This window comes from Cuculus canorus, chromosome 7, assembly GCF_017976375.1.
Source record: "Cuculus canorus isolate bCucCan1 chromosome 7, bCucCan1.pri, whole genome shotgun sequence".
Classification (NCBI taxonomy): domain Eukaryota; kingdom Metazoa; phylum Chordata; class Aves; order Cuculiformes; family Cuculidae; genus Cuculus; species Cuculus canorus.
The window spans coordinates 9,969,198-9,994,877 of record NC_071407.1 but is presented as its reverse complement, the minus strand read 5'-3'; the positions used below and the strand labels follow the sequence as shown (position 1 = coordinate 9,994,877).

Below are 25,680 nucleotides of genomic sequence, written 5' to 3'. Positions count from 1 at the left end.
ACATGCATCCCCTGGACAACAAGAATTTTGAAAATAAGCCCAAACAGGTAAAGTTCAAGTACAATTCAAGAGTGCGTTCTGAAAACAAGTTAAGGCTTTGATACATTAAGCTGGCTGGCTAGAGAAAGCTTCTAATTTGTGGCACGTTTAGCTAATTGAAGGCAAATAGCCATTTTGCATTACTTTTTAAATGAAAAGGTCATAAAAAACAGTCATACTTCTTCAGAAACAAAATAAAAAAAAAAATCCTCTTTAGAGCAACCTCTTAGCTGTCAAGAAGCTGACACTTTAAAATCATTCACTGAGATCAGGTACACAGACAGAGGAACATCACAGGTTCCCACTGAACTTTGGTTATTTAACTGTGCACCTCTGAGTCCAACACATGGGATGGAAATGTTTTATTAGGTTTCAGGACTCATGTCCTATTCCTAGATCACAGAGCAGGTAATTGTTTCTGGAGCATCAATACCTTCAAGGGATAATTATTTCAGAACCCCTTTAATTTTTCCTGTTTTCTCTCTCATTTTCACAAAAATGAGTAATCTCCCAAGCACTGGTATATTTAGAACATGAGGGAAAAATCCAGATATGCAATAGAAGAATTTTATAGTCACAAGATGCTCTGAGAAGCAGGAAAAGATCTCACATTCCTCTCTCCCCATATTGCTCAGCTAACCATAGCAACCCTGCTGAAAAGAAATGTAATGAATCTATCTTCTGCCATTTGAAACAATCATTCATATGTCAACATTTAGACCCTTTTATGAGGTTTTTCTCAATTCCTCCTTTCTTGAAGAAATTTTCCGGGTTCTTTTACTCCAAATAAAGCCGCTATGACATAAGGAGAAGCTAAGTTGATATGAAAGGACTTAACAGAAATACACAAGAGATTTCTAAGGAAAGGCTTTTAGGAAAAAAAAATTCTTCAAATCATGCCTTTCAACTTTATTCCTTTGCAGAGCCCATAAAAATCATCTTTGATAGTAAAACTACTATCAAGTGACTGCTGACATCAGTCCATGTCCAAATTACACTAAAGAAATTACTCAAATTAACCTTCTTCCAGCCCCAGGCTTTTAGCATACTCAGTGTAACTCTGTACTTAAACACCCAAGGTAACTGAAGTGCAAGGAGAAAAGTCAAACAAGACTGCTTGAAAAGAAAAAGATTTTTCAAACAGTCAAGAAAAGTTTCTTATGCATATGAAGTGCTGTCACACGCACAAAATCTGAATTAAGAAAAAAACCAATAATTTTTAAAAAAAACAATAGAATTCCAGGAAGATTTCAAAAAAATTAAAAAAAAAGATAGAATTCAAGGAAGATTTAAACTTCCAGAAGTGAGCTCCAAGTTTAAAAAGCAAACAAAATTAAGACAAAGTAATACCAATGCAGAATTACCCTAAAATATTCTAAGGAAGTGCTGGCATTCAGAAAGAATCTATGCTTAAACATACTGCAACAATGCTATGGATCAAGGGAACAGTTCGATAAATTACAAATTACAGTTACAATCTACTGTCTAAATAGTCCTTGCTCACAGAAGCATTTTCCTTTTTATAATGCTCAACAGGTATTTCTAGTGGAAGTACATATGTATATTTTGGGCATGTTTTGATAAGGTACAGCAATGAAACAACATGCAGAAGTGTGACACTTAGCAATTCCGTAGCTCCTGGAAAAACTGAAATTAATACTACTATACTTTAAAATCTTTAGATTATTGATGAGAACAGAAAAACTGCTCCCTGTAACTTACTGCTAATTACAGTAGTGTCTAGAAGTGAACTTTCACAGCCTCGTTGATACATATCAGTTCTAGGACAGTTCTATTTTTAAATCAAAATAACTCGCATAAGAGGACAAGAGGAGAGGCCAAGTTCTGTCTATCAGTACAGTTCTATTTATAAATAGAGTGACTTGCATGCAAGAAGCAAGGAGTACGCAACTTGTTATTGGTAACCCGTTTTGTAACTGTGTGCAACGGGTTTTAAAAAGAACAGCTATGATACTGACTTGCTTTACCCAAAACAACATCAAAATACAAACAGCCGAAGAACTTCGAAGTCTAACCAAAGGAGTAAAAGCGTGGGGAAAGCAAGACAGGCTAACAGCCAGCTTGCTCTTTATATGTTTAGGAATCCACAAGTTTAATTTAACAAAAGCTTGTAGCATTCAGTGTTTGCAGATGGACCGCGTAGCACTTCCTCTTGCGCCTCAAGCAATATTCTATGCCAAGATTAGCCAAAATTTAAGGTTAAATAAAGTATTACCTAGAGAGAAATGGAATTTGTGCCGAGAGGATAGAAGGCAAACCAACTCCAATCCTCTTTCTCCCACAAAATTAAAACCAATTAGAAGTCATACCCTTTTTGTGTGCAATGTAAACTTTCCTTTCAAATACGCAAGGAAGCATTTTGTCAACACATTAAAAGCAAAGAAAAAAATAGTTTTAAGGTAAATCTTGACTCCTTTTCAAATTCAATAATTAGAGCAAAATGTCAGTTTAAAAAATTACTTCAAATACTACTGCTACTGACTTCATTAACTTATACTAGGCTTCTAATACAGCCTACTGACTCATCTGCTCTTATTTGCAAAGGTGTATGTGTGTTGAGGTCCATTATCTGATACCAACAAAAAAACAAGCCAAAACCCACTTATCGTCGGGCTAAGATTATGAGAGTACAGTGTGGTTACCACTCAGGAACCACATCTGGTTACTGGTATGGTTCACTATAGACTCAACTAGCAACCTGATGACTTTTTTGGCTCTATGGGCTAGCACTGCCCCATTTGACCTCCCCTTCCTGCCTTTAAATGGAGGTGTATCACCAGTTCAGACTCCAAACAATATTTTTGTGTGGAAGCAGAAGTCAAATAAAACCATAAGAAAGAAGGGCCTTCTGATGAAACCCTCAATAAAGAGCACTGAAAACTCTCCTGCACTATCAGGAAAGAAGTTATTATAACTCCTTCACGAGGACAAATATCCACATTTTAAAAAGATTTATTCTGATCTTGGAAAGGTTAACCGAGAATAAAATAGAAGCATAGGCAAGGCAACCCAGGTCTTAAGTCAAGTTAACAAGTTAAAATGAATTTTCACATTAAAGACCAGGGCTGAACATGAGATGCTAAAGTGAATCAAAACCAAGCTGTCTCATCATCACAATTACTTTAACATATGTTAGCTAAGTGAATTTAGGAGCCACGAGGACGAATATATCCCTTGAGGATGGAACTGAAGGGAGTCTGGGAGTGAAGCCCACAGTGGCTGCAAAGTTACTCTGAGGGAGCATGAAGAGATTAGATTTCTTCCCTTACTCCCTTAAGGAGTGAAATCAACTTGCCTTGAAACATCCCTTAGCAACCAGCTTTTAACAATTCCAGTTCATTAACAAGGAGTTATAAAAACAACAATTAGGTAAGGAAAAAAAAGTCATACCAGAAAAATTGTCCAAAATTTGTTAGCTAGTACAAAGTTAATTCACTTCCAACTGTGCTTGAAAACAGTTATGCAAACGATCATACCTTGTATCCAAGCTCTAGAAAATCCTATTTACCTGCAATGAGACCAAAGGCATGTAGTGACAGTGGCTATAAATTGGAGAGGGGAAGATTTAGAATAGACATAAGGAAGTTGGAGTTGTCCAGCCTGGAGAAGAGAAGGCTCCCAGGAGACCTTATAGCGACCTTCCAGTACCTAAAGGGGCTACCAGAAAGCTGGGGAGTAACTGTTTACAAAGGCTTGTAGCAATAGGACCAGGGGCAATGGGTATAAACTGGAAAGGGGCAGGTTTAGACCAGGCATAAGGAGGAATTTCTTCACAATGAGGGTGGTGAGGCACTGGCACAGGTCGCCCAGGGAAGCTGTGGCTGCCCCATCCCTGGAGGTTTTCAAGACCAGGTTGGATGGGGCCTTGGGCAGCCTGAGCCAGTGGGGGGTGTCCCTGCCCATGGCAGGGGGGTTGGAACTGGATGATCTTTAAGGTCCCTTACAAAGCAAACCATTCAATGATTCTATTATTTTACTGTCTGAGGTAATATAACCTCTAACCTGGTAGAGGAAAAATGGGAGTGAAAGCAGCCCATACCAGACAAACTTCCTCAGGACCACAGTGTAGGGCAAAGAAGCCTCACCCTGCAAAGCAATATTTCAGACTATGCTCCTTTTATGTTGGAAACCACGTCAGGATTCGGAAGTCTGGCAGCCAGTACAAGGTGCTTCCCAGCATGCAGTGTCTGCCCATGTTTATGTTTAGAATACAAGAGGACATAACCAGCCAAGAGGCCTCTGGTTTTCACCAGGTTGCCCGGGGGCGGGTGTGTTGTCACCTTCCCGTGGTACTTCCACTACAGCAGGCCAGCAGGGAGGCTGGTCGGGTCTCAGGTCATTACAGAGGTTCACCAGTTCAGTTATCAGTGCCCCAGAACAGCACATCTCTGTGGATGGTGTACATTAAATACAGCCTAATGTCAATCGATTCTGTGAAACTGAGTACGTGGGACAATGAAAAGTAAGAGACAAATGAAGCAAATCTATACATAGGTGCGTATGCAACCTCCTTATCCCCCAGATTTATGCTTATTTTGACAATCAGAGAAAAAAAGGACACTATCTTCACAAGCCAGTACAAGCCTTCATGACAATTATTCACAGTCCCACGTATTCACTGAACTAGTAAGTGCCAAACAACCCCAATTTAGCTTTAAGGCCTCAGGCTGCAAGGTTTTTTAAGCCAGACACTAATCTGAATTTAACTGGTGATATCACAGCAGCAGCAGCAGTTCTTTTAAACATGGGGAAGAAACTTGTGTTGGAGCAACTCTGCTTTGGAGCCACATTTGCAGCATAACACCACAGGAAGAGCATCTAGCAGCTTTTCTCTTTAATTAAGGGGGGGAAAACAAGTGCTTCACGACATTTTGATTATGTGACAATTTCTTCGTCTCTTACCTTTCATTTTGAACCATGATATCATAAGTAACCACTGTGCACAACATTGTAAAACTGCAAGAAAAACATTGAGTCATAGCACTAACTGAAAAATGCATAACATCCAGACTTAAAAGTTTCCACTGAGGAATTTAAAAAAAAAATTACTTCTAGTCTTATCACTATGATGCCCAACAGTGTCTTAAGTGTATACAGGAGCTGACATTCAGGTTTGTAAGTTATCTGCCCAAATACTTTTAATGTAGCCCCCTAAATCTGATACCCAGATAAGTCTAATCTATACTGTATCAGTTACTGCAACATCATCTTTATAAATCTATAAATCCACTTATATCTGCATACAGAGAGCTATATTACAATATAGTCCTGTGGTTAATCACTTTATATAAGATGTCAAATTAGAATTTTTCCCCTCCAGAGGGAAAATTTTTCAGTTCTTTTGTAACTGACAAAAATATCACCAAGAAAAAAGTAGGGGATGTTCCCACTGCCCTCTCTTACACAGTATCTTTCTCCTGCTCTACATTTTAGGAAGGAGAACGTATTGAAAATAAAGTTATTTCTTATGGTAAACAAATGATTGGTCCGTGTTTTGGGGCTTGTTTAGGGTTCTGGTTTTGTTTTGTTTTGTTTTTAAATCTCCAAGGATGAAAGCAGTATTTTTTTTTGCCCAGATACAGCACATACAAAATAGGTGAAATAATGGCCATAATTATTTCACAGAGCACCAAATGATAAGCCATATCCCATTTACATTCAAGCCTGTACTCTGGCCATGATTAGATTTCTCTCATTAGAATATATGTGGATAGGAATAAATTGACAGATAACGGAGAGGCAAGGGAGACTAGATCAGAGAGAGCGTGTATGAGGTCAAACAGGAAAATGCATTAAATCCCATCATTTGATAATACAGAAAGAGAAAGAAACCGTTATATTTATTTCTTTTTATGACTGTGCCCACAATTTGAGGCGTCCCAGAGACTTTCAGAGTCTAATAGCAAGAAATGGTTTTTTGCCTTGCTGTCTTTTTTTTGTTGGAGATGGTTGAGGGTGGAGGAGTTGCTTATATGTTTGTTTTCAATCCCAGGTAAGTAGTAGTAGTTTGGAATGTCATGTCTTCCAACACGAATATGTCCTGCATCTATCAGAAATGTATTCTTTACAAAAAAACCCGTAATTTAAGAACAAACATCATTAGAACAATTTAAGCTGCTTCAGGGCAGTGCCTATTGATTAAAAATATTTACTTCCACTTGCAGTTATGAAAGGAATTTGCATACAGCTCAAAAAGAACAAATTTAATCTATAAAGGTCTGTCAAATATTTGCTTCAACAAAGCTGAAGCAAAATTGAAGAGTTTCTACAATCTGTTCATCTATAACACCATAATAATGTTGAGCTTTATGCTTAAAACACATCATGAAGATTTAAAACACACACCACCTGTAAATTTGATTTTCCTGTGTCTATAGAACTTCCAAGAATCTCCTCAAACCTGGGACTACAAGAAAGATTCTCTATTAAAACATATACATTTAAAAAACGACTACGGATAAGCACCAGCTAAAGCTGCCTCTCCTTTAAACTCAGCCTGAGCAAAAAAGCCCATAACCCCCTGCCAAACAAACAGTGAAGTATGGGGGAGGGGGAAGGCATACACATGACTGTATTCTTGCCCAGTTTCTGTAATTTTAGCCAAAGGCCAATTTTGAGTTTCCGAGTTGTTATTAAATCAGAATAGGTTGGAAAGAAAGGAAGATTTTCAACTTCTCATAAAATGAGCAGAAAAACCTTCATAAGTCATTTGAGAAGTTTCATAATTGATGCTATGGCAACTGGAAACATTTGGTATTACATTTAAAACACAACCGGATATAAAGGAAGATATTAAAAGTACCAAACTTCCAGCTTCACACAAGTTGCAAGCTCCAAAACTGCTCTCTACTATTCAATATCTATTAAGCTTATCTTTATTGAAATCACCAAGGAAAAGCAAACAGGAGAGAAGCAAGAAAATGTCTCCCAGATAGTCAACTCAATTCTAGAAATCTACAAGATCCTCATTATCTATACAAGTGCTCTCAAACATATAGTATTTTGCCTCATTGTAACAGATTTTCTCATACTTTATATTCAAGACCCTGACACTTGTGAGTAGTTTTATTTTACTCTCATACCAGACTGAAATGAATCATTCTGGAGGAAGTCTTTTTGTTCTCACCATCCAACTGTATATTAATTGACAAGAAATTAATTTTCCCCCAACTCATGACTGTTTTGCCCATGATGGTAATTGGTAAGCGAACCTCCGTCTTTATCTTTACCCACTAACTTTTTCATCTTAGTTTTGCACCTGTCCTGTTGAGGAGGGAGAGTGAGTGAGTGGCTGGATGGGCATCTGGCTGCCAGGCAAGGATGACACGTCATGTCAGAGAACACCAACCTTCAACAATCCCTGCTGCCTGGAACCACCGCACAGACTTCATGATATAAACCAGTTATCTAAGCTGCAATACTGTTCTCTTTGGAGGTGCACATGAGGAAGAAGACTTATATTCATTTAATCCTAGTGATAAAAATTTCAGATTTTGTAAATTTGAAAATCCTAAGGAAACAAAACAAAAAAATCCCTTTGTTTTGGGGAGGGTCTAAAAATGTAAAGGAAAAAAGTCACTAAAAGATGACTATCACAAAAAAGTTCTGTTTTCATAAGTATATTTTCCTATTCCTCTCGTTGACTGGAAGGTGAGTGGGAGAAAGACGACACCATTTAAATAGCTAAAACGTCAGACATACTTTGTCATTATGGCATACAAAACTTACATATGCAAAGCAATCCTTAATGTGACTTAAGGCCTAGAGTTACACATCCGCAATTTTTACAGCAATACTGCAGAAATGTTTATCTTAAATGAACATAGACAGCAGGAAAGGAAAATATCTTAGTTTTCCTGAAGCTGTGAACCAGGCTGCGTAGAACACAATGGAACAATTTGTAATTATTCACATCTCACAATTGTTGCAACTATGACAAGAGTTACACAATTGAATATCATGTTTTTGCCAAGCTGTTGGAAAGGTGAGGTTTACCTGTGCTGCATTTTTAATGTACAACCCGTTCCTCTTCCAGAAATGCTCACTTTTAAGTACTCCAATAATTTGCTGTATACAGAGTTGAAGAGCTATTCAGAACAGAAACCACACAGCACGAGGTTGCAGAAGGTCCTTGAGGTAAAAAAGGGTTCTGTGTTAAATTTCCTCTCGCAATGCCTTCAGGCAACAAATAACCCCTGTTGCTGCTTTTTAATTTTTTGGGCTGTTTTTCATTTCAAATTAATCTATAAGGTTACAAACATGAAAAATACAGTCATTCCAGTACGGAGAAAGAATTAAAAAATATGAATGAGCACCACAGGATTCAAAGAACTTTGTAAATTAGGCCAGAGAATTAACCAAATGAAAGCACATTCCCTGAATCAAGAAGTCCAGTAGTTATAATTACATCTCTCCAAGAGAGTAGGATGAGGAGGATAGAGTTTATTTAAAAATCTTTAATACCCTTTATGCTATTGTATCATTTAAGTGGCAGTGATCAAAACTGACATCAAGTAAAATTGATGCCTTACTTGTTTACACATCCAGAAACCTTACTCCTAAGACTCCAGACTCTCAAAAAGATTCCAGCACAACTTTTAGGATATACCTGCAAAAGCACAGTACCATAGCTAAAAATGAGGTAGGAAAAGATCATTAGAACCAGAACTCACTGTCCTATTAAAGGATAATTATCTCTAGTTTCAAAAGGTTTTCAGAGTTAAAGAAAACTTGATTATTTCTGCTGCAAATGCCAGGTGACTTGACACTTAGTAGATGTAGAAAAGTTTGCACCCACCAAGAAAGAGAAAAATATTAAACGAGACCCCCCTGGTCAGTTGTATACACTTAAAAGCACTGATTATTTTCTCAAATGCCAGTCCGCTGTTCCAATCTTATTCAACTGAATGTACTTTTTCCCTAGCACTCTAAACTGTATTTTACTTTACAGGCCAAAGTGTCTACTCAAGTAATCTTCAGTGCTCACCAATTATCTAATAAATATGTACATTAAGCTCTCCTGGCAATCCTCTGCAGTGCCAATCCTAAACCAGAAGCACTCTTCCAATGAGAACTTTGTTGCATTTGGCAACACAGAGTACATTCTTTTAGCCCATATACTTCTTCATCACACATTTGTCTTATTGCACACCATTTGCAGCATTGTTAGCCTCCTATAAGGTGGCTTTTGGTTCTTATAAAGCACGAGTCAACATCCTTCAGCCCCCTTTTTGTTCCTGTTTTTGCTGGGAGTTTTTGTTTGCTTATCCAGGTAATTCTTGAGCTTGTACTTACTTTCTCTGTTTTCAGGCTCCCATTAGCAGTCCCAAGCATTGTACTGGTCTAAGAGCATCTGCTGGAAGAACAGACACTTTTCCAAGGTGCAGAAAAAAGAAAAGTCAACATGAGGACAACATGCATCATCTAAGTCCTTCAACATGCCAGTGGAAGTCAAAGGTCTGCTTAAGAAGTATATAACAGAAAGAGCGCAACAGCTGCTAACTCCCAGATAACACAAGGAAACTGACTGGAGAGGTAAGCAAGAAGCTAAAAGGCTCTTTTCCTTTCACTGCCTCAGGATCCTTAGCTTCCTCCGCCTCCAAGGGCTTTCCACGATCCTGTTTCTATATGGAGAGCTGCTAACATATGCATCATTGCCTGCGCCTCCTTAGTCGTGCCAAACAGGATTTAAACACAGAACATTCTGAAAGATCTTCTCTGGCCTCCAAACAGCATTTTCCCATTACATTTAGTATCATTTTCCTCGGTCGGTAAAAGTCACAAGGGTGTCTGGAGCAAGTGTAAGTGTAATTTGCATCTTTCTAGTCAAAGTTGTGAAAAACTTGTAATTCATGGGTGCAAGTTATCCATATGATGGCATAAATAAAACCACTGGCATCGGTTTCAGCACCACCAACGTAGACTGAGTTTGCAAACCCAAAACAGTTAAACTGCTAACCTTTAGGGAGCTGTTCAATCTTTCCTTATTAATTCAAATTGGTGTGCTCACTTTCCACTACTATTATAAATGGCCTCCTTCACTAAGAATGTTTAGCTCTGCAAGTTCAAAGCATTTGGTTAACTTTCAGTTTCAAGTATAATTTCCTCAAAACACTATTTTCTAAAACTTTAAAAATTGGAAATTAGGGAGAATTTTTTCAAGCTCAAAATAGGTAAATTAATACAGCTATGAAAGCATCTTAGAGAGAAAAGCTCTCTTCCCATCCATCAACTGCCATTGCCACACAGCATAAAAGGAGACCTACAGACACCATCTTTACTATAACAATGATGAACCAAATAAGCTTTTAAATTAGTTTCCCAATTTTTCTCATTTCTGTTACTTTTTTGAGGTGCATTGTCATTAATCAAAAAATGCTCAAGAGAAGCAGTCCCTCAATAGTAGCTTTAGTCTCACCACAAAAAGTAGAGGTGTCAAATGAAAATTTCAGTAAAAGGTTTAGTTTAAATACATGTTCCTAGTCTAAGCAGGAGAAACAGCAGTAGGAAAAGACTGAAAGCCTGACTTTGACCTTAAAGCAATTTGGTTTAAGATTATTTTTCACTTAGCTCACTAGTTAAGCCCTCAAGATAACTCCAGGGGATCATTACCAGAAAGAAAAATAATCTCACTTTCCTGATACTTTGTTGTGCCGCATGGACTAGCATTCCTGCTCAAGGAATCTTTCCAGCTCAGCAATCATGCCCTCTGGCTTTTTCTCAGGACAAATCCTTGTGCATCATCCACATGCCATTTCCACATTATTTGTATAGCAACACTTAAAACATCTTCTTACTTCAAGAAGGTCCACGAGAGTCTCCAACAAAAATGGCAATACTTGTTCTGATAACAGGAGGCATTAGCACAACAGCTTTCCATATGCTGCATTAATAAGGCTCACATTGCATTGTCTGCATATGGCCTTGTTCTTCAGAGCAAATTTCAGCTTCTATTTATACAATTTTGACAGACAGAAAAGCAGTTTAATTTTAATTACCATGACATGTGACTCCAAATGACCATTAGCTAGCAATTTTACACTTAGGAATTCCCTTTTCAAATTCTGAGTGGCTGATTTCAAGTGAGCTGATTAGCCCCATCTGATTATTAAACTCCAGGACATGTCATAATTGCTTCATGGAGATATCATTACTCTTAACAGACATTTAGGAAAAAAGTAAGTCTGAAATACATGCAGTGTATGTAACACTTTTTAAGTACTGAAATAGCTCCAATTTACATAACAATTCAGTTTCAAGATGCAAGAATTCGCTAGCAAACATTATTTCAAATTATCAACATTTTTCATAAAGTAAGAATGAAAGACAGCATTGTTCACTTTCTAAAATAGCTTATCAGCTGATTGATTAATTCTGTCAGGCCAAACATGGATAGAGAAATTACTCTGGAAGTACAGTCCCATCTTTCACTTAATTATGCTTATTCAATTACATTATATGCTACCGGAGTTACAAGTTGGCATGTCATTTTCCTGCTACTGTATAGCAAACACGTTATTCTTTGCAAAAGCAGTTCAAAGGTAGCGGAGACCTTTTCCTTTTGCCTTTCTTCCTACTCACAATTCTTCTCCTTCATTTTCCCTTTGAAATACTGTCATTTTCCACTCTCCTCCATCATTTCTGCCTCTTCATGCTTGTTGTGTGCAGTGTTCAATCTCTCAGCACAGTCACCGAAACCTCATGAATGAAGCCAGTGAATTTTGACATGAACCCCTCCATTTTCACCTGTCTCTTCTATGTACCTTCTAGATACACATCAGCTCCCTCCATATGCCACCTTAGTCATATATCTCACTTTGCCTTTTGCAATGCAGTACCAGCCTCTGGGATCAGTGCTTATGACACCTCCGGTGTTCATTCATCCTTCTCATGATTTTGTCTTAATTTCTCCATCTACTCACTGTTCTGCTTCTTCTCCCTCTCTTCCTTACAGTTTTGAGAGATCCAAGACTTCCCTTTAAGTTCTACTATTTAATTTCTCTCCAGGCACAGGTGAGTACCTGCTCACTTCCAACTGACATTTCAGTCTCAACCTCATCCTGTGTAACATCACAGCTAATTCATTCTCAAACTGCTAGCATCTGCTGCAATTTTTATAGCATCTGTCTATTGTTCCATTTTCACTTTCTAGTCTACTGTTTTCCCTAATTTCTTGCTTCCTATTTGTTCTCTGCCTCCAAGGTCTTTCTCACCATCCACCTTTGTCTTGACAGTAGTAGGAAGGGATGAAATCATTTCACAATTCTGACTCGGCTGAAAAAATGTTTCCAATAAAAGTTACACCTACCATCACAACAGCTTCTCTCTGCTTTGGCAGAAGATTCCCTGTCTCCTTCTCTGAGGAAGTCAGACAGTTCTGCTACTGGCAGAGTGGTAGAAAATATGGTATTTTCTAAAGAGAAGAAGAACAAGGTCATCAGTGTTTCTTGAGCAGTCTTCTTCAAAGTGGCTGGCAACCCAGAAACTTCAAGCATACTTCACTGGTTTTCTTTACTCCACCTTTTGGGTAATCTCTTGATGTTGCTAAAGAGAAGGGTTGCTTGACCCCTTGTCCTTAGATGACTGTTTCTGTGAGCAGCCATTGCTTGAAACAAGGCTTCACTTATCACCCCTCCTCCAACAGGTGCTGTCCAGATATAACAAAGCGATCACATAATGGAAGTTTGGAGACAAGCCCAGAAGCCTCACCATCTTTTGCCGAGGCATCGTTTTGGCCTGTTACTTCAGAAGAAACAGGGTAATATAATGTTGGAACCTAAACCTCCTTCCCAGCACTTTGCGTATGAAACTGCTGCATTAAGAAAATCTTTTCTTGCAATTAAAGAAGAAAAAAATCAAAATTGTAATCTGTTTTAGAGAAATGCAGAAAATATTAACAACTAAACTCAACACTCTTCGTTAGTGGTTATTTTCTACCAAGGATAAAATCTTACAGGAATACACTCAGGCTGAAGTCTAGCTAGCAGAAGATAATCTTTTTCATTCTTGTACTCTAAATAAAGCAACAACCAATAGGGACCAGTTAACTTTAAAAAAAATGTATAAGTAAAAACCCTAAAACACATAAGCCACCAATGCTAGAGAAATCAAACAAGTAGGATTTCATTAATTGCTCATGTTATCAATAGCCACTACTACCATTTTGGGTGTACTTAATTATCAAGGACCTTTGTAACTTTTGTTGTTGTTTAGTATTTTATTATATTTATATGGAGTCTGACAGAACAGATCTAACCAAGACTTAAAAGAACAACTTGTCTTGCCTAGAACATTATTGTGATTTATGTATTTATGAGTGTTCTAAAAGGAATAAGGTACAATAGGTTCCTAGTGAAAACAATATTCAGCTGCCAAAAATAGCTGCATTAGCTGGTTTGTATTCCAGAAGAAAGGGGAAAAATAAGCTTATCACCACCATCACCCATGGTTATGAGTTTCACATTAGTACAGCAGACAAAACTTAAATCGGCAAGCCCAGTTATGATATGTTTTTTTTAAAAAAAAAATCACAATTGTGGAACATTCTCCTGCTCTACCACCTGGCACACTGCACCTAAATTACTTCACTTGTCCCAATTCTTACATCTGATTTACATACAATGTTGTACAACGTATAAATTGTCCTTTTTACATCAAGCAAGGCTTAGATGTTTAAAACAAAATCTTTGACATTGTCTCTACAACCTACCAATCAGTACACCTTTCCCTTCCCAGTGCAGTGCTCTGCACAGAACTTTACGCTTCATAAAATAAAGGTTTGTTTTACAACTGAAAAACTTGGTTGTAGTTTTTAAGTATAGAAGCATATGAACACCCTCCATGTTAAAAACAACCACCTGGGATTTCTAATAAGCATAAGTACAAAAAGGGTAGAAAGCAAGACAGAGTCCATTTGACAATCATCCATTTGCTATGCAGTTTCATCATACTTTTGGCTTCATCAAGGAGCTCAGAAGACTTCTGATGCATATCTTTATGCACATCAAGGCTAAGTATGAACACAGCTAAAAAATCAATATCAAGTGCACACTGCTAGAAGCAATTTTACATATCAGCTGAAGAACTAAAGCTAATGCTCTGATATTTTTTCCACTGCTTGACAACAAAAATTAATTCTGTTTTGGAGATCAGATTCTGGAGTAGGACCAACTATTTCCCAGGCATTGATCCTAGGTGTTAAGACAGTACCTTGCAAAAATATAAAAGCCTTTTCGAAAAATCAACTACTTTTTCAAAATCAACATATTTTCCTGAAAATAATTTTAATTAGGGTTTATTTTGTGCCACAAATTTCTGCACAGAGAGATCAACAGAATCCTCCATTACTTCAACATCACCTGCTAGGTGCAGGCTTAAAGTTTTGCACATCCCAAGATGCAGGATCTGGTACTGCACATACCCGGAGGAGCAAACACCACATAACTGATACAGTTAACACTACTTAATCATTTTACGTGATTTCTGCAAGGACCATTTATCCTCCTGCAACTTTACACCTACCATGTTGTGCATTGCTGCCCGAGCGTCATGCCATTGTTTTCCAACTGAGAGAGTCTCAGCCTCAGAGTTTGGGGGTTTGTTTCAGTCCTTACTTCTGGCTGTTTCTATTAACTCAATTTAGATTTAAACAAAAAGGCCTACAGATGCCAACTCCAATTTCCAAGCCTTTATATCAAAGTCCTGACCAGACACATAACTGGCACAAAAGACTGAAGTGGTGAACTAGATTTCCAAAATGCTGCCATCTGATTCTCATCCCACACAAATGTGTAATCTAAGTAATGAAAAAAGCTTTCCTCTCAAACATCAGCTTGTTCAAAGCTCCTGAAATAAGTAAAATGTTTGCATTTGGATTGAGTCATGACAAATTAAAGCTGTAGCAGTAAGAAATAACCTTCTGAACAACAATAGAAAGAACATTCTTAATGTCAAGCAGAAGAGAAAGCAATTACATTTTCAGACATGGACTGTCATTTTAAAAATACACAGTGTAACGAAATAAAGTCTGTTTAGCTCTTTTCACATTTTTTTTGATTCTTCTTATATTTATAAGCTTCACCTTATTTATAATGTCTTTATATTTCATTTTTCTTTCACTACAAAAAACCGCTATTTTATTAGTGCAAATTATTATCAGTGAAATTTAAAGAAAAATACATTTGCCTCAGCAAATTCATATGGCAACTCATACATTGATGTAATTTAATCTTTAAGTATGCACTACACTTTAACCCTTCAAGGGAACAAAATTAGGAACTGAATATACCAACAGAGCTCAGGAGGCACCAAACATGCAGGGTACAAGACTTGAAAATTAAAATGGTCATCATTGGTCAGTAGAGCTTGGTCATTCCTATTACAAGGAATTACTAGTTTGTTGTCAGCAATGTTCAAGGCTAAGAAGGGATGAACAGAAAGGGTAAGAAGGGAACTGCCTGCTAAGCAGGAATGATTCCTACTGTTTCCTGAAAAATCAAACTGTCCTTCCTTTTTCCCCTCACCATGAGCAATTTCACAGCCAGCTAATGGATGTCAGGTTGACATTAGGAGCACAACACAATAGGGGAACAGCAGCACAACTTGAGTACATAGCACTTCAGCAGGTTCAAAGCTGAGAGCTAAAATCAGTTTCCTTATTTCATAAGCTTTTATCTATAGAATCAATCAGAGCTGACCTTGGCAAAAAAGAATTGGGTTTTCCTCTTTCTTCCCTCCCTCCCTTCTCGTGGGCAAGGGATTACCACAGCATTCAAAGGGTACTCCAGTCTCAAGAAGATTAAAAACGGGAGTCACACCTCTTCCACTAAATGTGTTAAGCGTGGCAGAGGCACCTAAGGATGACCCAATGTGAACACAGAAAAGGGATTAAAGGCAAGTAGCACCAGCTTCTACCATTTATTCCCCTACTCTCTTATTCTTCCCCAGTTCAGTGTAAATTTTCTGCCTTATTTAGATTTATTACATTTTTTAAAGTTCTAATAAAGATTTATTACATTTTTAAGTTAAAGCGTTGCCAAGACACTTTGTGCCAGTTCATGTCCTCACTCACTGGTCACAATGCCAATGTAAGAGCTTTGTTCGGTCACTTGGAAGATTTGGAAGTAAGTATGATCAGAAGTGTTGCTTTTCTACCAAGATGATAGCAGCTCCAGGACGAGTCTTTGTCCTTCTCTGCTGAATCACAGTAGCTTTGATGGCAACATACAATACTTAAACAGTGAAATTCAGAGCATTACTAAATGTTGGTACTTAAAACACAAAACAAAAACATAGCATGGAAAATTGGGTGACAGACTTGTCCACTGAACCTTTTTTCGTTATTAGATAATTCAAACATGTCACAAGGTTCACTAAACCTGAAACTCCGTTGGAGACAGTTGTGCCAAATGCTTTTATTTGAAAAGAGAAATTTGACAGGTGAACAATAAAAGACAATTGTTCTATTGAGCAACTCTTTGTATAACCAAAAAGTTGAGTTTCTCCACCTTAGAGGTATTAAAGACAAATCCAAGATACGCAGTCAGTGTCATTGTCTGATTAGATAATACCACAGTTCTTTAAACATCTGACTCCAGCATCCGCAGTGCTCTCTGTGCAACATCTTGCCTTGTAATTTGCCAATGGCTACACCTAAGATAAATGTTACCCAGGCAAGGGGAGGGGGGACCACAAAAAAAAACCGAACACCAAAACCAGATTGGGGAAAATAAAGTGAGAGAAGTAGCAGGCACATTCTTTTCCAAAACTTCCTGGGATCTAGTTATTTTCTTAACCTTATTCTAACTTGACATAAGAGAAAAAGGTGTACACCGGACCAAGATAATTTGGAGGAAGTTGTACACAGATTTGTAACGTTTGATGATTATAAATTTCTCACGCAGGTTTCAGGTGGTATTTTATAGTGAGAGAGGATAATAATTCGTGCCAGCAGTATACACTACTAATACAGGACTAAGAGTACAGCCTATCTTAACATCTTATTGAAGTGATGAATAGTCAAACATCCAACTGATGAGGACTAAGCACTAAGTACTTGGTATTTTCTAACCAAGGCCATGGAATGAAATTGCTTTCAACCACAGCTGAGCACAGCTCTAATGACTGACAAAGGATTTTTGTTTGTTAAAGTAAGTACAAGAAAAATTCTGCCTATAGGAAAGCTGGGGAGGGGCCCTTTATCAGGAATTGCAGTGACAGGATGAGGAGAAACAGTTTTAAACTGAAAGAGGGGAGATTTACATTAGGAAGTTCTATTAGGAACAACTTTCTTCTATTAGGAAGAACATTTTACTGTGAAGGTGGTGAGGCAGTGGCACAGGTTGCCCAAGGAAGCTGTGGGCATCCCAACCCTGGAAGTGTTTAAGGCCAGGTCCGATGACGCTTTGAGAGACTTGATCCAATGGGAGGTCCCTGCACATGGCAGGAGGGTCAGAACTGGATTATCTGTATGGTCCCTTCTGGCTCAAACCGTTCTATGGTTCTAGGTAAATTCTGTAGCAACTGGTCTTTAGTCGAGAAGTTCTTGTCACCTGAAAGATATGTTAACAAGCTATCCTGAGTGCTAATGCCTTTCATGTGATTTCAGGTGAAGAGTTACTGTTTATTTGCTCACATGAACAAAGAAACATCTATGAGGTAGAACACTAAAGAAGCACACAACAGTAAAACGGATGCTTATGACAACAGATGAATAAGAAGAGGCTCCAAAGCAGTGAAGACAAAAATGTAAAGCAGTAAATAAACACAGTCTCTACAAGTGCTCAAAAGCATCATGGTCCCAAGGATTTCACAGTATACCATTCTCTGTTTTTCCCAGTGACAAGCTCAGTATTATAGTGTTACATTGAAAATAAAACCAAAGCAAACATTGGCATGTAAACATAGTGAATGAAGAGAAATTGAATTTTTAAGGTTTTACCTTTCTAAGGCTTCCTGGAGGGTAGAATTTGTGGTATACCTAAAAATAAAAGAAATTAAATTGAAAATAATTAGAACTGGTAGGCAAAACAATCTCTATGGTAGTAGAAAAATAAATGTGAAAAGGTAACATTAGTACTGTCTACTGTGGTACCCAAAGACCATCACCACTTTGTAGCAAAGATCTCAGGAACACACACACTTAACCTTACAGAAAATACAATGTGGAGCATCAGAAGTATGAAGTCACAACCCACGTTACAATTGACTGATATTACGACACATTTCACATCCCTCATTTGACAGATGTCACGATAAGTGTTTCACATTTGATAGAAAGATGCTGTCTTTCTGTCCCATGGGAATATTACATACACCAGTTGTTTCAACCCTACACAAAACATATCTGTGTGTCCTGGAAATTCATTTATACAGTTTTCCTAAATAGAATCACACATTGTCATGGGGTAAAAGATCAAATACCTCAAAAAAGGAAGAAAAAATAATTAAAGGCTATGAAATATTGAGACACTGGAGAGAAGGAAAAGCAAACAAAAAGTCTGCAAAGCACCAAGAAAACATGACGGGCCTCCAGTTCTGCCAAAACCTACAGATAGGTAAAGAAACTGCAAGCTGAAGCCTATGAACAAAAACCCAAATAAATTTAAAAAACCCATCCAAACAGTAGAGATATCCTCTTCATCTACTTGGAAAATGAGCAGAGACGGGCCATGTTCTTCAGCACAGTTTAGTTTTAAGCATCTTGGTGGATTTGCATGAAGGTGCCACATACAGTGCTTGACCAAATGTTTTTCAGCAAGGAACGCAGTCAAATACATGGCTACAATGACTTCTTGGCAGGGGTTGGGAAAGAGGCCAAGCAGATTTCATTGCGTTATGACATAAGTCCTCAGAATCTTCCTTGGATCTCCACAGAGTTAGGGCTATCCAACTGTTCAGTCCTTCAAGTGAGATAGGAGGAAGTTAAACCTGCCAATCTAGTGAAACATTGGCTTTTTTTATGGAAGTCCATCTGTCTCAACTCTCTGGTTCGAAAGGCAAAAAAGGTAAAAATTGAGAAAGTAAGAATTAATGTCAGCACAGCTCCAGTAAAGCAAATTAATCTACTTGGTCTCTGAAATGTGTTTGAAATGTAGAGAGATGTATTTGATTCAAACACAGGTGAAGTGACATTCAGTTACAGCAAGAGACTTGCAAGTTCTGGGCTTATCAGCCCAGCTGTTAACATGAAAAGAAAAGTTTTATTTTTATTTCAGAAGTTGTTTAGGGTTTTGGGGTGTGAATAAAGCATGTAATATCACAAAATTTAGTTGGCATGACTATACGCTTGAACTGTCACTGACTGCCCAGACTGAATATCAACTAAGCAAAATCACCACCTTTATTATAGAAACAGTTCCACTGAAAGAGCACTGCCTATAATTGCTCATTTTCTACTGTTCTTATACAAGTTATTTAAAATCCCTGTGAGAAACTAAGCTCAAGAGATGTATGCACTCTGTTTTGGTTTTTGTCACAGCAGGAATGTCATAATTTATTTTTCTAAAAAAGCAGGAATTCAGAATGAATTGTTAACAGTATCTGTACAAAGCTCAGCTAATTCTCTGTATATCCTATGAAAATCCACATAGCTCAGAGCATTTTCTTTCCCAGATACATGCATTCTGTCCAGTAATCCCAGAAATTAATAAAATGTTTTAACATCGTAAGTATCTAAAGTTCTTATTCCACAATTTAACTTGAATACAAACACTTTATTAATAATCAGTAAAAAAAAAATAGCAAATAGCATTGTTAACAATTCATTACATTTTCCCACCATAAAGTCAAACCACCTTCCAGTTCAGTAATTATTTGGTTATAATTCTTAACAAACAATAGGTTCTGCCTCTGTTAATACTGTTCTAGCTCTAATTCATAAGTTATGCAAAATATGACATATATCACATAACAACCCATCCTTAATGTACTTGAAGAGGTCTTTACAATCTCTAGTGAATAATTCATGCTTCCATTTTGCCATTCTCTTACAGCATTGAAGGAGTAACTCTAATTCAGTCATGGCTTTAACTTTGAGATCTGACCACCACCAAAGGATGGTCAAAAAGCTCAGGGGCAAATTCCTTTACAAACCAGATCTACTTCACAAATGGAGGAATAAATAGTCCTAACTGTATCTGAAATAACAAACCAGCATTTGAAGAGATTGGCCATATGCTAAACTGTCACTCTCCCATACTGAGTGACGAATTAAGATGCTAGTGTAGCTGGCTGCTTACTACAATACTGTTCATGTCACTCGCATATGTTGCTTTGGCAGTTATTACTGGGTTTTGTAAACTAAGCAGCACAGTAGATTTGAGAACAAATTACAGGCAAGCACTACATACTTGACCAATTTCCACCAAACAGGAAGAAACACTACAAAAGACTGGAAAGACATAAAGGGTAATTGCTGTACATTGGCAATCTTCATGATGGCAACCATGAGAAGAATCAAGCCAGCTAGACAAGAGTCCAGTAATCAGGTTTTTTTGTAGTCTGCAATCTGTGTAGTTTTCTCTGCTCTGTGTGTGATACTGTAATGCCTATGGTACTGTAAAAAGGCTGTATAACAGAGGGAGGAGAAACACTCACCCATAGCATTTAGGGAGTATACAATATGAATTTAACTAGCTAGTTAGTACAAACATCTCACTGATGTGAGATGGAGCTTTTCTCCGTATTTGGCATAACAGGGAAAGGAATCCAGTAATTAAGGAATTCTGACAGTGGCCTAGTAAAACAAGAAAACAAAAGGCTGCATGGTAAGATATATAAAGAGGCAATGGAATGCTTATAGTAAATGATCGTATATTCCTAGATAAGATTCTGGTTACTGAAAAGTTGTCGCTTAACAAAACAAAGCAAGTCAGTCCTTGGAGCATTTGTATTGGAGCAACAAATTGCCTTTGAGTGTCTGCAGCGACCAAAAGGACAAGATACGTTGCTGCTTAGTCCTTCCTCATGTTTTTTACTCTCCACAGGAGCAGCAGCCTCCGTATTCTGCAGAATCTGCATTAGAAAAATAAGTGCTACTTTGACAATGACTCTTGAACTTTATAATCAAGATTCCCAACATTATCACATTGAGACATCTATAAAATCTTTTCTGACAAGCTAGACGATGAGGGATTGGAGTTGTAGATATGCAGTGAGGGGTAGCAGAGGGAAGGAGTGGAATATATCTGTACTTTCCATCAACAGGAAAGTACTTGTAAGGTACAAGGAGTCTTCAGACTGTGTTTTTTAATAGCCTGGTCTCTTCTTGTTCTTGATTCATTTTCTCATCCATTTACTTTTAGGCTACATTGAAGATTCTGTAAATGACAGTAATCCAACACTGAGTTCCTTCTGCAGCTGCTTAGGTGTCTTGTCTAATACAAAGGGAAAGTTTGACAGAATACAGGCATAGAGCACCCAGGCCTCCATGGAAATACTTGGCAGCAGATGGTTAATGGAAAGCATTACAGTACAAGTTTATGCTCATGAATATTCTATTGAGTGGTGCTCTAATACATGCATGTACATGTGTCCAAAACATCTCTATGTACATACAGATGTACACACAGTTGTGTATGCTATTTTCTGCAATACTGATTTTAGATATGATACCTATGAAAGGGCACCTGTAAGTCTGGAATAACAGACATCAGTGAAGATATTAGGCTACATTTTTAGACAGTGTAAATAACTGAAGAAAGAAATTTAATCATTTTCCAGCTTTAGAGAATCTGGCTCCAGGTTATGCACCACAAACAAGGTCTACATTGTCATTTGCTCCATGATGAGAAGGGTTTAGAAACATCAGATGTTTCCCATTACCTGGAACAGTTGCTACAACTCCTATATGTGCCAGCCACTACCAGTTCAACTGGGCTATCAATGAAACGAAAATTAATAGATTTCAAGGACAAAAATTTGGGGACTACCAAGCAATACATTCTTCAAAAAAAACCTGCCTTGGAAATACATCAGGCAGTCAATACAAAAGACCTTTTCTGAGAAAGAATTATTTGGTCAAACGAGTTGCCAAAAAGAATCACACGATGCCAACAGCAGCAGAAAGGGCATTATTACAGGGTGATCCGCAATGTGGTGACTATGTAAGCACTAGCGAATGATATGCAAACAGATATAAATACTTTCAGCAAAAGTAGGAGTCAGTTCAGTCCCTCACACTGAGACAGAAACTTATTTTCTGCATTCTTCAAGACACTAAGCTGAGCTCTAAGGACTTTAAGTTCTCATGAGATGGAAGCAGAAAAAGGATCTTTCACTAAGGGTTGTTTTATACCTTGATACAATACACATAACCACACATAAAAGCTTTGATTATGAAATAATAAGACCACGAATTTGGTAATGGTCTTCTGAAGCTTCGCCTTTTTAAGACACAGACAAGACAAATATATTTCGCTTTCAAAAGTGATTCAAATTAAACAAAATATTTGGCTGTATTGTCCAGAGAACTCCTGAACTTTCTGTTTCAGTAAAGGATTTAGGTAATCATTTGACTTATTGCTTCTGCATTTCAGAAATAATAAAAGCCGATACCTTAACATTGCTAAGAGATGTTTCAATATTCCTAAGAATGCCTTTCGTCAGGGATGCACCATGCGTACACCCTCCCACACACCACGTTCTTCGTGCTGAAATCAGATAGGAGTCCCAGGGGCTCAGGTTAGTCCTATTGTACACTTTAAGACAGTTAATCAAAATATAGAAAACAGGCGTAGTAGATGTATTAGCAATTCTTTCTGGGAAATTTGCATATTCTACATAAGATCAGGATTTTCCTTACAGAGTGGTAGTGGTGCCTTCAGTTGATGTAAGAATTCTAAGGGGCTCCTCTTATCACTCACAACTGGTCCTTTTAAATGTTTAAAAGATGTACCTAGTCCCACTGCAACACAGGCTTTTGTAGCATTTTAATGTCTTTCCATTTAGTAGATAGAATCCAGCAAAGGAGAAGCAAGTGCTATTACTGGTAGCTAATGGATATTCTTCTTTATTTCAATTGCTGAACTACATTTTGAACAAAGAGCTCGACTCCCAAAGGCAACAATCTCCTTTTATTACTGTTCAACACTTTCGACCAAAGGAGAATTCTCCGAGCATGGTAAGTAGGGACAACGTTCATATTTCCATTTCTAGGGTCCCACCTATTAGAGGATAAAGGTATTGAACAATATTTAATTTATGCAGGTCACATTCCCCAAGTCCTACAGGTGGACACATTTCCACACATAGTCCTTTCCTATTCCCATCTTAAAACTGCCTTTTATTCAGCCAATCTTCTGGAAAAAAATACACTTAAAGGCTATGTAGAAACAGCAGAAAATATTACATTTTTGACATGTTCCACTCAGGATGTGCAACTATCTCCCAGCTGTGCTAGTATGTCTGTACAGAGTGTGTCCACCTCGTTTAGTTGTGCCCCATATAGCAGCACTCACACTGCTTTGGACAGGGGGCTGAAGCACCCATAAGCAGATCAACACTAGTTTTGACCCAGCTAGCTGCCAAAGCACTTAAAAACCCAGCTTGTCTACACAGTTGAAAGGAGCAATGCCAGCTCCAGAATCAAGACAGCATATGCTGTAGTAGGCTACCAGACAGAAGTCACGTCCTTGCTCAGTTTTCAGGGTTCTCTCAGCAATGCAAAATACCCCTTGGATGATTATACTCCTCCACAGATGCAGAGACGCCTCCATGATGCAGTTTAGTACTGCTTTAAAGCAGGACTCCTGCAAGACTACATTCACTCCCAGTATATCTCTGTATCCATGCTTCACCTTAAGAAAGGGTTAAAACCACAATGTTGAAACGGCATATACTGCAGCCACCACTGGAATTGGAGATGCCCTTCCTATTAACCCAGGCAGCATTCTGAAGATTAGTTTCAAAGCACTGCTTCTCTGCCACAAGTCTGCAAGTACTGCCGCAATGGCGGAATGCAGAGGATTTTCACTCAACCACCGCGGCTGAACACACCGCTGCTGCCGGAGATATCAAGTTATGAAGATGAGTCACACATTTTTTAAATTCTCTCTAGATAACTGCACACTAATCAATGACAGATACCCTCAGTCCTTTCTTCTAGAATAGAACAATCCCACAGAAGTCAGAGCCAGAAGTCCAAGTCTTCAAAAGTACTTCAATTTTTATTTTTTTCTCTACAGTGCAAGCCACACTTTTAATCTCATCCCAGCAAGGATTTAATAAGAAATGGGTCTGTTCTGGTCATACATTTAAGAAAAATAATTCGCTGTCTCATGAGTGGCCATCTGCGACAACACCCAAACCATTTGGAGTATCACTACTGAGACACTACTGAGTACACCATATGTACTACCCACATACCCACCAGTACTCACAGTTGTTCACATCTATCTTCTAACTCTCATTGTAGCAAGATTTTTTTTTTTAAACATGATTAGTATCTTAAGACTACTGGTGATATCACATTATCATCTTAATTGGCACTTGGTTAACAAAAAGATTTTTCTCTTAAATAAAAATATTACAAAGAGAAACAGTAACCTCTCTCCCAGCATTACAATAATGCATGCATATAATACTCTTTTAACATATTACAAGATCGCATTTCTAGCACTTTAGATGGTCTAAGTTGTCTGGGTTAGTTTGTCTTAAGTTCAGTGCCTTTTTCTCTTTCCTCATTTCAATTCATTACAACTCCAATATGTCAACAATAGAATGTGCTATTAGCTTGGATTTAATTGCTCAACTAAAATAGAAAAAACTTTCTCAAGATTCAAGATGCTGCCTTCCTATGCAGTACTAATTTGTACACAAGTTTTGTGTGTATTAGACAATCTACATGTTTGCCAAGTTAAAGACCTGTGAGTAGGCTCAACATCCAGTTCAACATTTCATTGCAATCTTGTGTCGTGCAATGTCAATAACATGGCTAATTAATAGCTAATCAAAAAGTTCCTAGTAAGTATACCACATATTATTTAGATTCACTGTCACTATTTTTAAAAGATAATTACTTATAGCTTATAGAATGGTGAAAATAAATCAAAGTCATCTCATGCCTCTTACTCAATGCAAATATTTTTCAGGGAAGAGTAATTAACTTCTACTCAAAATGCACTTATATGAGAGTGTCATCAATATTAGGACAGTAAACATAGTGGCAAATATGAAATTCAATGGGTATCATTGCATAAGATTTATTTTACCAAACTCCTTCTTCCTCACCTATGCATAAAATGCTAATATTTATATTAAAAGAAAGAGCTTGCACAGCATGTTAACAGACTATTTCTAATTTCATGCAATTAACCCTATACTCACATCAACAAATATCTTTCTATTTAGACATGAGATGAATAAAGCCTATGGTTCATTGAATACTGTGGGGAAAGAGGGAAAAAAATGAAGAAAAGCCAAAAAAAAAAAAAGAAAAAAAGCATAACAGACAATATTTTGGCAAACGAACAAGCCACAATTGAATGCACAGCACTTCCGTCCACAATCTAGACAGAATCATGGAATCATTAGGTTGGAAAAGACCTCTTGGATCATCGAGTCCAATCATTCCTATCTGCCACTAAACCATGTCCTGAGCACCTTGTCTATCTTACTTTTAAC

General features: G+C 37.7%; 1 protein-coding gene across 1 annotated transcript in view; it reads right to left on the bottom strand.

The window, feature by feature from the left end:
- ANK3 (ankyrin 3) overlaps positions 1-25,680 on the bottom strand; it is a 368,949-nt gene that overhangs the window by 306,482 nt on the left and 36,787 nt on the right. The window contains exon 3 of the mRNA XM_054071749.1: positions 17,999-18,037. Coding sequence (XP_053927724.1) covers positions 17,999-18,037 — 39 coding nt within the window. The remainder of the gene's footprint in view (positions 1-17,998; positions 18,038-25,680) is intronic.